Source organism: Coregonus lavaretus (assembly GCF_964263955.1).
Source record: "Coregonus lavaretus genome assembly, contig: HAP1_SCAFFOLD_366, whole genome shotgun sequence".
NCBI lineage: Eukaryota > Metazoa > Chordata > Actinopteri > Salmoniformes > Salmonidae > Coregonus > Coregonus lavaretus.
The window spans coordinates 128,520-143,194 of NW_028165998.1; the positions used below are offsets into that span (position 1 = coordinate 128,520).

General features: G+C 41.7%; 2 protein-coding genes across 2 annotated transcripts; both read left to right on the plus strand.

Moving 5' to 3' along the window:
• Nucleotides 1-204: 204 nt before the first annotated feature.
• LOC311115217 (Fanconi anemia core complex-associated protein 24-like) lies at nt 205-1,840 on the plus strand (the record flags this gene model as incomplete). Its single annotated transcript, XM_084190414.1, has 4 exons — nt 205-307; nt 794-939; nt 1,139-1,294; nt 1,598-1,840. 4 exons carry the CDS (start codon nt 205-207, stop codon nt 1,838-1,840), a joined length of 648 nt encoding a protein of 215 aa, XP_084046540.1.
• Nucleotides 1,841-5,935: 4,095 nt separating this feature from the next.
• Nucleotides 5,936-14,600, plus strand: LOC311115218 (asc-type amino acid transporter 1-like; the record flags this gene model as incomplete). Its single annotated transcript, XM_084190415.1, has 11 exons — nt 5,936-6,107; nt 8,748-8,952; nt 9,195-9,346; nt 11,180-11,305; nt 11,634-11,787; nt 12,681-12,804; nt 13,033-13,136; nt 13,314-13,410; nt 13,643-13,792; nt 14,035-14,212; nt 14,476-14,600. The coding sequence occupies 11 exons, from the start codon at nt 5,936-5,938 to the stop codon at nt 14,598-14,600; spliced, it is 1,587 nt and encodes a 528-aa protein (XP_084046541.1).
• Nucleotides 14,601-14,675: the final 75 nt, after the last annotated feature.

The following is a 14,675-nucleotide window of genomic DNA, read 5'->3' on the forward strand; positions in this document are numbered from 1 at the left end:
TTACACTTCAATATAGTTCGTAGTCCACAGGATGGCGCTATAACTCCAGTGTTGAGGCTCCGTGCGTTTACACTCCATATCCATAGTGGGCGCTATCGCGCTGTTTACTGATTGGATCAGACGCAGCCGAGAGAGGGAGATATTTGAAAATTTGGAGGCAAGCTAACTTTGTTTTAAATAAAGAGCTGACATATCGTTGTGAAAATGGAGATAAAACCTCCAGTTTTTGTGAACGCCGTTCCCCCGTATGGGCATGTTATTGCCAACGAGAAGTGGCGAGGCTCTGTCCTCGTGCAAAGTTTGAAAGGTACAGTAGCGAAGTCGCTTACCAAAGTTACCGGATACAGTAGCTAAGGCAACTATTATATTAACTAACCTGTGGCTAAGTGTTGGCTAGCCAACGTTAGATAGTTAATATTGTAAACAAAAAAACAACTTAGCGTGTAGTTAGCCAGCTAACGTTAGTTAGTTCAGCCCATGAAGCCCAACTTCAGTCAGTCTGTCTTTACTTTATTAGTTACACGTCAGTGAAATTACGTTACATTACAACTGAAATACATTTACATTTTACAGACAAGTTAAGACAAACAATCGATACACCACTAGCTAACGTTACCAGTAGGAACAAACAATCGGTACTACCGGCAGGCACCCCATTGTTAACGCACAATGTCCCTCCATGTCTGTTTAACAGAAGACATGATTATTAGCTAGTAAATACTGAGTGATTAAATAAAGTATCTTCTCGTTTGTTACATTCTGAACATGGTGTCGTTGAATTCCTGACTTTCAGGAACTGGAAGTGTGAAAACAATATATGAAGAAGAACTTGGCGTGGTGGACTTTCATCTATCTAACAAGAGCTGTATCTTGTATGTCTCTGAAACTGACATTGTGGCTGGAAACAACTACAAAAGAAAACTTGTGCGGTTTAGAAATGTAAGTCTACCTTTAGGTGTTTTGCACTACACTACTACTACACACTTGATTATGCTGATACATCCTAAAGCATAATCCAGTTCACATAGCCACTGTTGATTGTAAAGCTGAACTATTGATATATAATATTTTTATGTACATGCTACATCTTCAATTTTTCCTTGGTGATGTTCTAATCATTTCTCCCTCTCTGTTACAGGCCAACAGCAGCCTCCAGGGCATAGTGGTGGTGGAGAAGACCCGGCTCAGCGAACAGTACTTTTCTGCCATGCAGAAGTTTGTGGTGTTTGAGCTTGGCCTGACACTGCTACCTGTTGCCAGCCAGCTAGAAGCCTCCCAGCTACTCACACAGATAGTAAGTCATACTTTCACACAAGAGAAAACGACTGAAGAGTTTTGTTTAGCATTGTCACTTCACAAATATTTTCCTGGTTACATAAATATGTGTTAAACTAAAACTGGCATACAGCCATTTAGAACTCAATAAATGAAATTGTATTTGTCACATGGGGCGAATACAACAGGTGTAGACTTAACAATGAAATGCTTGCTTACGAGCCATTCCCAAGGATGCAGAGTTAAAAAATAATTTAAAAAATAGTCTAACCATGCATGATGATGATGATGATGATTGACTGATGAGTTGTGTCCTCTGCAGGTGCACGGAGAAAGTAAAGACAACCCGTTCCGCAGGAGGAGTGTGTCTCGGCTGCTAGACCCCCTGGTCATGTCCCTGGTTCAGCAAATCCCTGGGGTAGGGAAGGTCAAAGCCATGGCCCTGCTCCAGCACTACTCAAGTATCCACCAGCTGTGCAACGCAGGAACGCATGAACTGGAACACATCGTTGGCCAGGCCACGGCTCATCACATACACCACTTCTTCCACAACCCATTGGTCTGACTCTGACAACACAGCACAGCTCATTGACAAATCATTACTTGTTTTATGTTCAAGTGTGTAAGGAGGGCAACAGTGAACCTGACACAATGCTGTAAAGCTAAAGAGACTTCCCTAGTTGGAAATGTAGTGGAATTTATCGTTTTTTCTTCACATCTCTATGATACAAGCCTTGTTTATACAAACATAATGCTTTGGTGGCTCTCTGTGTATACAAAGATGTGTTGCAGTTCTTGGGCCCCACGGGCCTATAATATGTGTCAGTGCTATCTGGTATCCTTGGGATGTCCCTACCCTAAGCATTGTAAATGTCAACTTCAATGGGGAAGGTCCCAAGGATCACGAATAGCATTTGTTGCACAAGACATTGCAGAGCTACATTGGAAGTGTGTGTGTAACTGACCACTAGATGGAGTAGAAGATGCCCTTCCCTCATCCAGAACAATTCATAAACTTCCATTGGAATAATACAACCTTAACCAAGGACTGTTTTACTTGAACTGATAGCAGGTGCAAATGGTAATACTATATGGGGACCTTTTTCCAACCCATGTTAGAGCCTACATGGGAAACCTTTTAACTCCAATAGAAATGGCTTAGTTCAATCCATTTGCACTAAAGCATTCCGCCTCAATGAAGGAGCACTTTCTTGGCACAGCTGTCGAAGTCCTTCTTTCCCAAGCACAGTCTGATCATGTGACCTGGGCTGGCTGCGTGGAGCCTTCCCTGGCCAGTTACTTCTCTCTGTGACACCATCCCTTCCCAACCCAATCCAACAGGAACTAACACTGGCATGCTGGCCAAAGCATGAATTGACTGAATGAATTGACTCCTACCTCAGCTCACCCATTCTTAAGAACTGGAACTACAGTGTTTTTATTTTTTAGATGACTTCAAATATGTTCACTTTACTCAATTTGGGATCTTATGAGTGTTACTACATTTGGACAGGACAGTCTTTGTTTGCTTGTTTTATTTACACTACCGGTCAAAAATTTTGAAACACCTACTCAAGGGTTTCTCTTTCTTTTTACTATTTTCTACATTGTATAATAATAGTGAAGACATCAAAACTATTAAATAACACATATGGACTCATGTAGTAACCAAAAAAGTGTTAAACAAATCAAAATATATTTTATATTTGAGATTCTTCAAATAGCCACCCTTTGCCTTGATTACAGCTTTGCACACTCTTGGCATTCTCTCAACCAGCTTCATGAGGTAGTCACCTGGAATGCATTTCAATTAACAGGTGTGCCTTCTGAAAAGTTAATTTGTGGAATTTCTTTCCTTAATGCGTTGGAGCCAATCAGTTGTGTTGTGACAAGGTGGGGGGTATACAGAAGAAAGCTCTATTTGGTTAAAGACCATGTCCATATTATGGCAATAACAGCTCAAATAAGCAAAGAGAAACGACAGTCCATCATTACTTTAAGACATGAAGGTCAGTCAATCCGGAAAATCTCAAGAACTTTGAAAGTTTCTTCCAAGTGCAGTCGCAAAAACCATCAAGCCCTATGATGAAACTGGCTCTCATGAGGACCGCCACAGGAATGGAAGACCCAGAGTTACCTCTGCTGCAGAGGATAAGTTCATTAGAGTTACCAGCCTCAGAAATTGCAGCCCAAATAAATGCTTCACAGAGTTCAAGTAACAGACACCTATCAACATCAACTGTTCAGAGGAGACTGTGTGAATCAGGCCTTCATGGTCGAATTGCTGCAAAGAAACCACTACTAAAGGAACAATAAGGAGAAAAGACTTGCTTGGGCCAAGAAACACGAGCAATGGACATTAGACCGGTGGAAATGTGTCCTTTGGTCTGGAGTCCAAATTTGAGATTTTTAGTTACAACCGCCATGTCTTTGTGAGACGCGGTGTGGGTGAACGGATTATCTCTGCATGTGTATTTCCCACCGTAAAACGAGGAGGAGGTGTTATGGTGTGAGGGTGCTTTGCTGGTGACACTGTGATTTATTTAGAATTCAAGGCACACTTAACCAGCATGGCTACCACAGCATTCTGCAGCGATACGCCATCCCATTTGGTTTGGGCTTAGTGGGACTATCATTTGTTTTTCAACAGGACAATGACCCAACACACCTCCAGGCTTTGTAAGGGCTATTTTACCAAGAAGGAGAGTGATGGAGTGCTGCATCAGATGACCTGGCCTCCACAATCCCCTGACCTCAACCAAATTGAGATGGTTTGGGATGAGTCGGACCGCAGAGTGAAGGAAAAGCAGCCAACAAGTGCTCAGCATATGTGGGAACTCCTTCAAGACTGTTGGAAAAGCATTTAAGGTGAAGCAGGTTAAGAGAATGCCAAGAGTGTGCATAGCTGTCATAAAGACAAAGGGTGGCTATTTGAAGAATCGCAAATATAAAATATATTTTGATTTGTTGAACACTTTTTTGGTTACTACATGATTCCATATCTGTTATTTCATAGTTTTGATGTCTTCACTATTATTCTACAATGTAGAAAATAGTAAAAACAAAGAAAAACGCTTGAATGAGTAGGTATTCTAAAACTTTTGACCGATTAGAGTATATTTATTTAATTTCAGTGCATCATCTTAACTTTTGACCCAGTGTGATGCTGTGAACGTTTGCACTTCACAATGAGATAATACCCTGCTGGCAGTTAAAAGGCAGTCAGTTGAAGAAGTCTTCTCTTGCTTTGTTCTCACTCCTTCCCTCTGTCCACCATCCAGTTACCCAGAGTGGCTCCTGTGATGTATTGGTTTTCTGCTCGGCTTCCTCCTTTAAGCGTCACAGCACACTGCTGGCAGTGTTCGTCGTTCCTCCCTCCCTGCCTGCACACAAAGCAGCTGGCCGATTTATTGGCCTTCTAACAGGATCAGCTGAATCCAGGCCCTTTATTGCGCCAGTCTGTGGTGTTGGCAAGAGAGGCAGAGAAAAGACCCGGTACGACCGCTCAACTTGACTTCCTAAATTCCACTAGGGTCCTTTAGAGAGGAAGGGAAGCATGAAGGCCTTCTTTTGGGATGCGTGCGCTGGTGGAGCAGAGGCGTGAGCCCTCCTCTCTTTGGGTTTCCTCTCCCGAACGGTTCAAATGTGGTCTCTCTCATCAGTAGGCTGTTCAGAGTTGCAGCAATGTAACATGACAGGCAAATTTTAGATACAAGAGGAAACAGAGGGGCAGAGTTGTGTGAATGGGAATGTATACAACATGAAATGTACACTGAGTAAAGTATTTGCTAAAATATGTTCACAAGTACACTATTATAAAGCAGATACATTATTTTAATTTGTTTTAAAAAATTAAAAAATGTTTTTGCGAAATTCCTGTCATGTTTTGTAATCTATTTATGCTCTTTTTTTTCCCTACAATTGAAAATAGTAATTTTGTTGAAGAGTAGGCTTATTGAGTCAGTTTGAGATCAATTTGTACTGTAGTAATATACAGGCACAGTAGATGGTGTGAATGCTTGTTAAATTCATTATTGGGTTTGCTCTTTCACCCCCTTTGAAATATTGATTATCTGGTCAATAATTTAGTATACTCAATTACTCCAAAATGGAGTACTTATGTTTACTGGGGTCACAGTTTTATAATTGTTTTTAACATTTATGTTTTTATATAAGACTGTTTGCAATTCACAAGATGGAATACCCTATTAATAATAGTTGAGAACATTGATGATGTGGATGTGTGTACTCTGGAAGGGGGGCATGAACACTGAGCAGTCGAGATTATGCACACGGTTTTGTTCAAGATGGGGGGCTTACTCAAGTAGGAGAGTACACCAAACTATGAAGCATGCAAGCCTCTGCTAAAAAGCATGCCATCCTATCATGTCTGGTATTGAAACAGAACATTTGGTATAACCAAAGATATTTATGGTGAAACTATGGACTTCGAAGTTCGAGGGGATCTTCGAATGAGTTTCAGTGATTGTACGAAAAGTCCTGCGCAGCGACGCTCAAGTACTTGGTGGGCCATGGCACGAGAGTAGGGTAGTTAGCATTCTACCCTGGACAGCGGCAGATTATTGCGCAAGCGCACCCTATTCAGTGTGCATCAATACTGTGTGTGAGTTCAAGAGAGGGATTCGAGAAAGCCTTTGATATGGTTGCAGACATGGATGGAGAAAAGCGGAAAAGAAGTATCTGCTCACGGCAAGAGCCGTTGGCTGCGCTGAAGATCTTGAAAGATGTGAACAACAAGCGTGACGAAAACCCTGATAGAGTGACTCTGAAAAAAGAAATAGGACTTTTAAGCGCCTGTACCATAATAATAGGTAAGGTTGGTAAAAGTGTATTGCATTTTAGAGACTATTACATAGGGGTGTTTGTTCATTGTTTTATTCGAATGCGCACCTTATAAAATAACTTTGTACATTTGCAATTTACAGCATTTGCCCTTGCTGAATAAAACATTAGTTTCCCAATGATGTATTATGTAGGCCTATTATTCAAGTCAATATCCTATATTTAGTCAAAAGTTTGTAATGTTTAGAAATAGGCCCATCTTCTCACCTGTGATGCTAAGAATATAGTACTATTTGAGCTGATCGTGCGGTTACATTACAACATTTTTTGCATTAAATGTCTACCTCAATGCTTACGTGGCCAAAATATATTAAGTCAGTCAAGTAGCACATTGGTTGTCAAGCAGAAGCTAATTTTCTGCTGAAGCAGAAGAAATGGCAGGGACTGCTTTAATAAATCTAATCTGCTTGTTGAAGGGTGCAAATTAAGATATAAACCCAAGTGTCACCTACACAGGGTTGGGGAGTAAGCTAATTTACATGTAATCTGACTACAAAAAATACTACCTGTAATCAGTTACATTACCAGGAAAAAATATTGTAATCAGATTACAGACACTTTTGAAAAACTAGATTACTTATTGGATTACTTTTAAATTCAAATGTTCAGGATGTTTGCAAAAAATACATTATGACACCTTTCTGTTTTCTCAATGACATTCAATTCAGCATTGAAAAAAATGAGCAAGTTTAAGTTTGTTCCACCTGAGCAAGTCTGACCACAAGTCAGAGACCAGTATAATGACACGCCAAATGTGTTAGATGGATCCTCATCAGGTCAAAGTAATCAGATTACATTACTGACTTTGGGTAATCCTAAATTTACGCTGTCATTGATTACAGGTCGTCATTGTAAATATGAATTTGTTCTTAACTGACTTGCCTAGTTAAAGGTAAAAATACATTTAAAAAAGGGTCAATCCCACTATACAGTCTGGAAGACGCATATTTATCATTACTAATAAATTCAATTTTAGGTGGTTTTGGTTTTCAGACTGCTGATAAATATGCTGAAGATTTCAGCATGGTCTGTTGCAATTATTACATATGTTCTGACTTGACTGTTAAAATTAGTTTTAGAGTTACTGTAAAATGGTTATTAAACTGAAAGAATAGGCCTATGTTCTATGCCATTTCTACTGACAGTGATGTTTTTCAATGACATTTACTCACAGCAGGCCCTGACCTACTCTTGTGGCTTTTGATTAGTTACATTAGTGCAGTTGTTTTTTATCAAGATTGGTCCTGGATTAAGACCTCTAAAATAGGAGAAAATGTGAAAATCCCTTTGACTCAGGCTTCTGCCTCCTGGAAGGACTTTCCAACCACAGAATGCTGATTTCTTTTATTTCATCCTTTATTTCGACAGTCATGCTGAGACCAAGGTCTCTTTCACAGATGAGCCCTGTATACACATCAATACACATCAATATACACTACACACATCACTGTACACCATAATATACACAAAGCAAAACACAATCATAGAAAATAGTACACACATTGATGCACCGTTGCATGTGTAGAAGAGAGACACAGTACAGACCACCAACTGTGAGTGGACAAGTTGAACAATCCAGACCAGGAAGTCCATGCTGGCATCCACCCTGTTGTTTCAAAGTTATACATCTTACTCCCAGTTTTAGCATTTCTGACAGGGGCACAAACCTAAATGAAAGCCGGCCGTGTAGAGTCTAGAAATAATGCAGAAGATGAGTTGAATTCAATTCTCGCGGATGGCTCATGCCTGAGCTCGACAGTTAAAGAGTAAATAATTTATGCCCAGTTATGTAATCGAGGTCTGTGCCACTTGGCTGCCTTCTGCTGTGCTACTCTGAGTGCTCTACCCTGAATGTGTTGGTTGGGATACACTTGGTCTGCGTCTAAAATGGCACCCAATTCCATAATGGCACTACTTTTCAATGGGGCCATTTCCCTTGGACATGGTACAGCCATATTGTAACCCAGATCATTGTATTACTTCAATGAGTGTGGTTGATGTTGAAGCAAGCCCCTTGGGTTAGATGGTAGCACTTCCTACTCTGACTGCTTGATCTCCTGCCCAAAGCTCTGTTCACTCACATCAACAGTATGATTGTTCCATTTCTGAGGTCCTCTGTGGACGATGTGTTAACTTGTAATGATTATCAGGGAGGATATTTTTGTCAAGTATATCTGAAAATAGAAAGCCATATCGTTTCAGGGTTGATGTGAGGATAAATCAATGAGGACCCTTTAGCTAGCTCATGGGTAAGTGTATAAACCAGATGATATAATGTCCCTTTTTTCTACACACTGCGATATATCTATTGTTTAGATCTCAATGTATTGTTTAATTACATTTACATTTTAGTCATTTAGCAGACGCTCTTATCCAGAGCGACTTACAGGAGCAATTAGGGTTAAGTGCCTTGCTCAAGGGCACATCGACAGATTTACAAAAACCTTTTAACATACAGTAACTGATTAACACATGATACAGCTTTATAGGATTTTATAATAGTCATATATATATATATATATATATATACATATTATTTTTTTAAACAATATTTCCATTGCTTGTTTTTGTGTGTATGCATTCTAGTAATACCTTCTCCCTCTCCACAGGGAACATCATAGGTTCTGGAATCTTCATCTCTCCAAAAGGTGTTCTAGAGCACTCAGGTTCAGTGGGTCTAGCACTGATCGTGTGGATACTAGGGGGATGTATAGCTGCCCTGGGCTCCCTCTGCTATGCTGAGCTGGGGGTCACCATCCCCAAGTCAGGGGGGGACTACTCCTACGTCACAGAAATATTTGGAGGCCTTGTTGGGTTGGTACCTCTGTCTCCCACACCTACAGTTTATATCACACCGAATGTGTATAGTTTGCAAGCTTATTATGAAATACGTAACATTAGGTTGGATCAAAGCAGACTACTGTGGGAATACATTTTTAATTGATGCTTTCATGTGCTATCCTCTGAGATCAAATTCACATATTGTTGATGTAGCCTATGCATTACTTTTTACCCCAAATAAAATTATGTTCAATTCTGTTTCTTTCCCATCCTAGGTTCCTTCTACTGTGGAGTGCGGTGCTCATCATGTACCCCACTACCCTGGCTGTCATCGCCCTCACCTTCTCTAACTATGTCCTACAGCCTGTCTTCCCCGACTGTGTCCCTCCCTACATGGCCACACGCTTGCTGTCAACAGTCTGTCTATGTGAGTACTGCACCGTGTGTCTGACTGTGTGTGTGGGTGTGCTATGTTTTATGGGAAGTTTATCTGATGCAACAGAGTAAAATATATCTTACGTAACCATTGCCTCTAAGCCTTTTAAAACTCTCAGAGTGGAGACAGGAATATAAAAAAATGCATGGTGTGTCAAATAGAAAATAGAAGGGGGAGACAGGAGGGGAAGGAGTGAGCAGGAAAGTTAGCGAACAAAGACTGATGAAGAGTGCAGTTTCTAAAGTATGTATAAAATCATCCCAATGGGCAAAATATGCCATGGGATGTCCTAGTTACGTCATTCTCTGGTTGTAAATTAGTTTTAAGTTCTTTACCAAGGAGACATTTGTTTTTTATATGGTTATAGACATCCTTTTATTGGTCGCTAAAAATACATCTAAAAACATAATTTTACAACCAAGTTGACCATGACGCCACAAAAGACATCCGAATGATGTAATTGCAACCAGTTTTGTGAACCTGAGGGAACGTGGACTTAAATTCAATGTCAAGTACAGTGTCTGTCCCATTCGCTGAACTTAGAGCCAATTTTGTCGCCTGTGATTTGTGTATTGCTTTTCACTGGGTTGCACCCCTCACTCTATCTACAATTTGGACATGCTAGTATTACTAATTACTTGGCACCAAGCTTGAGGGGACCTCCACTGTACCTCCACTGAACCCCATGAAGTAGAGAAGAACACACAAAACCCCCATTGTACCATGATTGAGCTGCGGAAAAGCCAACAAGCCAACAGCATTGTGGCCCATGAGGTGAAACAACAGGTTTTTTAGTGCGATCCCTGCTTTTAGGGGCCATTATTCTCACTTGTTTTTTGGGGGACTGGATGCCAACGATCTGGAGAAAACGTGAGCTTTCTCTCAGCCTCTTCAGGGACCTGCCTGCCTGTCCTCTCTGGGTTTTGTTCTGTTGCATCGGAAGCGGTTTGTTTTGGGGGCCTTGACACCTACCCTTTGTGTGTAAGAGCCAGGCCACCATGAGAAAGAGAGGCAAGCCAATGACAGTGATGGATGAGGTGAAACAATCATGTCCACCCCTTTGCCTTACCATTTCCCACATTCCGGTCTGCCATGGCAACTGCTAGGCCGCTGCCGCCCCACCAGCACCATGTACCTAGGCGTGAGCCCTGAATGACTGGGAGAGAACATGTCACATTACTGTGCACCTCACGGCTTGGCTGGCATCCCTAATGCCACATTCCGATTGGGCAAGAGCTCCCCTATGTGAGGACAAACATGACTTCTGACTAATCATTGTATGTAACTTGCTTAGGCTACTATACCTGGGTTTAAATAGTGTTTCGTTTTTCTCAGTTAAATGCTTGCCTTAAAGTAACTGTCCAGTGTTTCCAGATTTCTATGAAATATGACCTATAATTAATTTCAATATGAGTGCAATAGTTTTCTTTCCAAATGTGTATTTATTAAGTATGTTAAAAAGCAGCTTTTCTGTGTTGGAATGGTGTGGGCGTACCCCAATAACAGAATGGTGTGGCCGTATACCGATCATAAAAAATATGAATGCTAGTAGACTGCTGATTGGCCAGCTCATCCTCCTAAGGAGGATGACATCATCCTCTATGAGGAAATAGCAAGCATTTTTGAGATACAAGCTTGAGGTGGGGTTTTTTAAGTGTTTTTTCTCCAATTTTGCTTTGGCCACAAATACGAGTATAGGACGAGTCAACAACATTATTTGGGTATAAGTTAACAGAATATTAAGTTTTAAAAGTCAGATTTTCACTGGACAGTTACTTTAAAGTATTTGTGCGTGTGTGTGCATGCGTTTGTCTGTGTCTGCAGTGTTCCTGACCTGGGTGAACTGTTCCAGTGTGCGTATGGCCACCAGGATCCAGGATGTTTTCACGGTGGGGAAGCTGGCGGCCCTGGGTCTCATCATAGTTGTCGGCTTGGTGCAGATCTGCAAGGGTGAGACACACACACACTCACCCTCTCTCTAGAATGGTTTTCATTATAGCAATCCTGGGTCATGCAAGACGTTTTGCAACTGAAAACTAAGGTTTCTTATTTGGCAAGTTCAGATAGTACCTCCCCGTTTCAGACTGCTTTCTTCGTTTTTGTGCCTACTGAACATGACCCAGGTGCCGAAGGTCAATAGCACCTTAAACAAACTAATAGGACGTTGCGCGTCTGTGATATTTACCCATGTAAGATGTTTTTAATGATCAAAGAGAATATCATGCTATTTCCCTAAAACAACCCCAAAGACATTGATGGTGAATTGGTACTTCTCCAGGTAACTACGAGGGACTGACGCCTCAGGTTGCCTTTGAGTTCAGCATGACGCCCTCGGTTGGGCAGATCGCTCTGGCTTTCCTCCAGGCCTCATTCGCCTTCAGTGGATGGAACTTCCTGAACTATGTCACAGAGGAAGTGGTTGAACCACGACGGTGAGCATCTGGTTCACCGAACATTATTTTCCTTTGCGTTCTATTCTATTCTATTTTAATTTATCAATCCGATGCTGTGTACTGTATATGCAGTCTGGCTGTGAATGCATGAAAGCAAGCATTGTGGAGTGATGCACAGTATGTTGGGATGTTATGGTAGTATATCAATGAAAGAAAAGTGATATAGTTCAATTTTACATTCTATAGAGTTATATTTTGCATATCAGCTGCCTTCTTATTTTCCCAACAATGCAAGATTTATGAGACTGTGTGTTGATTGCATGGTTTGTACAGTATACAGTGTAGATTACCTCATCAATGGTTTGTGTACTGCGTGGATGACCTCATCAGTAGTTTGTGTACCGCGTGGATGACCTCATCAGTAGTTTGTGTACCGTGTGGATGACCTCATCGATAGTTTGTGTACCATGTGGATGACCTCATCGGTAGTTTGTATACCTTGTGGATGACCTCATCGGTAGTTTGTGTACCGTTGGATGACCTCATCGGTAGTTTGTGTACCGTTGGATGACCTCATCGGTAGTTTGTGTACCGTGTGGATGACCTCATCAGTAGTTTGTGTACCGTGTGGATGACCTCATCGGTAGTTTGTGTACCGTGTGGATGACCTCATCGGTAGTTTGTGTACCGTGTGGATGACCTCATCAGTAGTTTGTGTACCATGTGGTTGACCTCATCGGTAGTTTGTGTACCGTGTGGATGACCTCATCGGTAGTTTGTGTACCGTGTGGATGACCTCATCAGTAGTTTGTGTACCATGTGGTTGACCTCATCGGTAGTTTGTGTACCGTGTGGATGACCTCATCAGTAGTTTGTGTACCGTGTGGATGACCTCATCAGTAGTTTGTGTTTTGTATGGATTACCTCATCAGGAACCTACCTCGTGCCATTTACATCTCTATCCCATTGGTGACCTTTGTGTACACGCTCACCAACATCGCCTACTTCTCCGCCATGTCACCCGAGGAGCTGCTCTCATCCAACGCTGTGGCCGTCGTGAGTAACACTGTTGGCTTTGCTTTGTAACATGACAGAAACCTCCTGGCGTACTGGTACTTTAATGGTGTCATTATTTGATTCATTGACCTTTAATATATGTTCAACTCAATGCATGTTCACATAGAGATGCCCTTTAATCATTTTCAAAAAAATACTTGCTGTACATCAAGAGTTATCCCTGGCTTGTATTGAGTCCTAAATGTAAACCTTCTTGTTCTGCTGCAGACATTTGGAGAGAAGCTCCTGGGGATGTTCTCTGTCATTATGCCCATCTCTGTAGCCTTGTCTACGTTTGGAGGCATCAACGGCTACCTCTTCACATCTTCTAGGTGAGGGGGTCAACCCTGGGGAAGATGTCCTCTAGGCTGGCTGTGATTCAATTCACAAGGATACTGCTTTTGGATTGAGACACAGCCATAGAAACGGAGGCGTGTGCATGATTTTTAAGTAAATTAAATGATTGTACATGGGTCTATAAGCCCTCTATGTTTTATTTGTCTTTCTAGATTGTGTTTCTCTGGGGCCAGAGAGGGACATCTACCCAGCCTGCTGGCCATGATCCACTTTAAGAACTGCACCCCCATCCCTGCTCTCCTCTGCTGTGTAAGACTGCCTAACACTACTACGTCTTTACTGTATGTTTTTTTCTCAAACAACACTCAGTGGCCAACATGCAGGTCCTATACCCCTCTACCTTATGTCTTCAATAATGGCCCCTCTCTCTCTCTCTCTCTCTCTCTCTCTCTCTCTCTCTCTCTCTCTCTCTCTCTCTCTCTCTCTCTCTCTCTCTCTCTCTCTCTCTCTCTCTCTCTTTCTCTCTCTCTCTGACTTTCAGTGTACTGCCACCATTGTAATCCTGTGTATAGGAGAGACACACAACCTGATCAACTATGTGTCCTTCATCAACTACCTCTCCTATGGAGTCACCATCGCAGGCCTGCTCTACTACCGATGGAAGAAGCCCAAACTTTACAGACCAATTAAGGTATTATTAATCCAGGCATGGTTCAATCATGGCCCCTCTCAGATAAATGATTGACCCAGTAATTGACAAATAAGAGGAAACTACAGAAACACAGTGAACCTGTTCTCATCAACTGTTGAAAACAGAGTAGAAGCAGCTATTTTCCTCTGTCCTCCCCACTAGGGTGATTAATTGGAAGGTGAGACATCATGTGACACTCTCTTCGTTATAAAAACAAATCTGTTCTCATCCCTCCTCATCAGGTAAACCTACTTGTCCCTATCACCTACCTGATGTTCTGGGCCCTGTTACTGGGCTTCAGCCTGTACTCTGAGCCTGTAGTGTGTGGTGTTGGGCTGGTCATCATGCTCACTGGTGTACCAGTCTACTTCCTGGGGGTGCACTGGAAAGCCAAGCCAAAGTGTATCTATAACTTCATCGGTGAGTGTCCTCTTGAGTCCTGCAAATACATGTTTGTTTTAGTAATCCTGGCCTCTTTCTTTGCCCCCCAAAATATCTGAATTTCTGAATTCAACCACATATATTTAATGGTATTCAAACTCCCTAAATCCTACATATAACAAGTGATAAATCATTCTTTATTTAAGTAGACCCAGATACATGGCATTTAAAAGGAATACTACGTTAGTGGTCTGGTCAGACACTTTTTTGTGATGCTAAACGTGGGACCTGTTTTCTCACAGAGTCAGCGACCTATGTGGCACAGAGGCTGTGTTTCGTGGTCTTCCCCCAGTTCGACCCCATCGAGATCAGTCCGATCGAAGAATGGCCCGACAAATCTTCCGACACTCTATCTGGGAAGTCTTAAACTCTTTTTGCCTTCTGAAGTCTTTTTCTTTTTGTATATTCCGTCACTGTACAGACACGGTCACTGTACAGACAC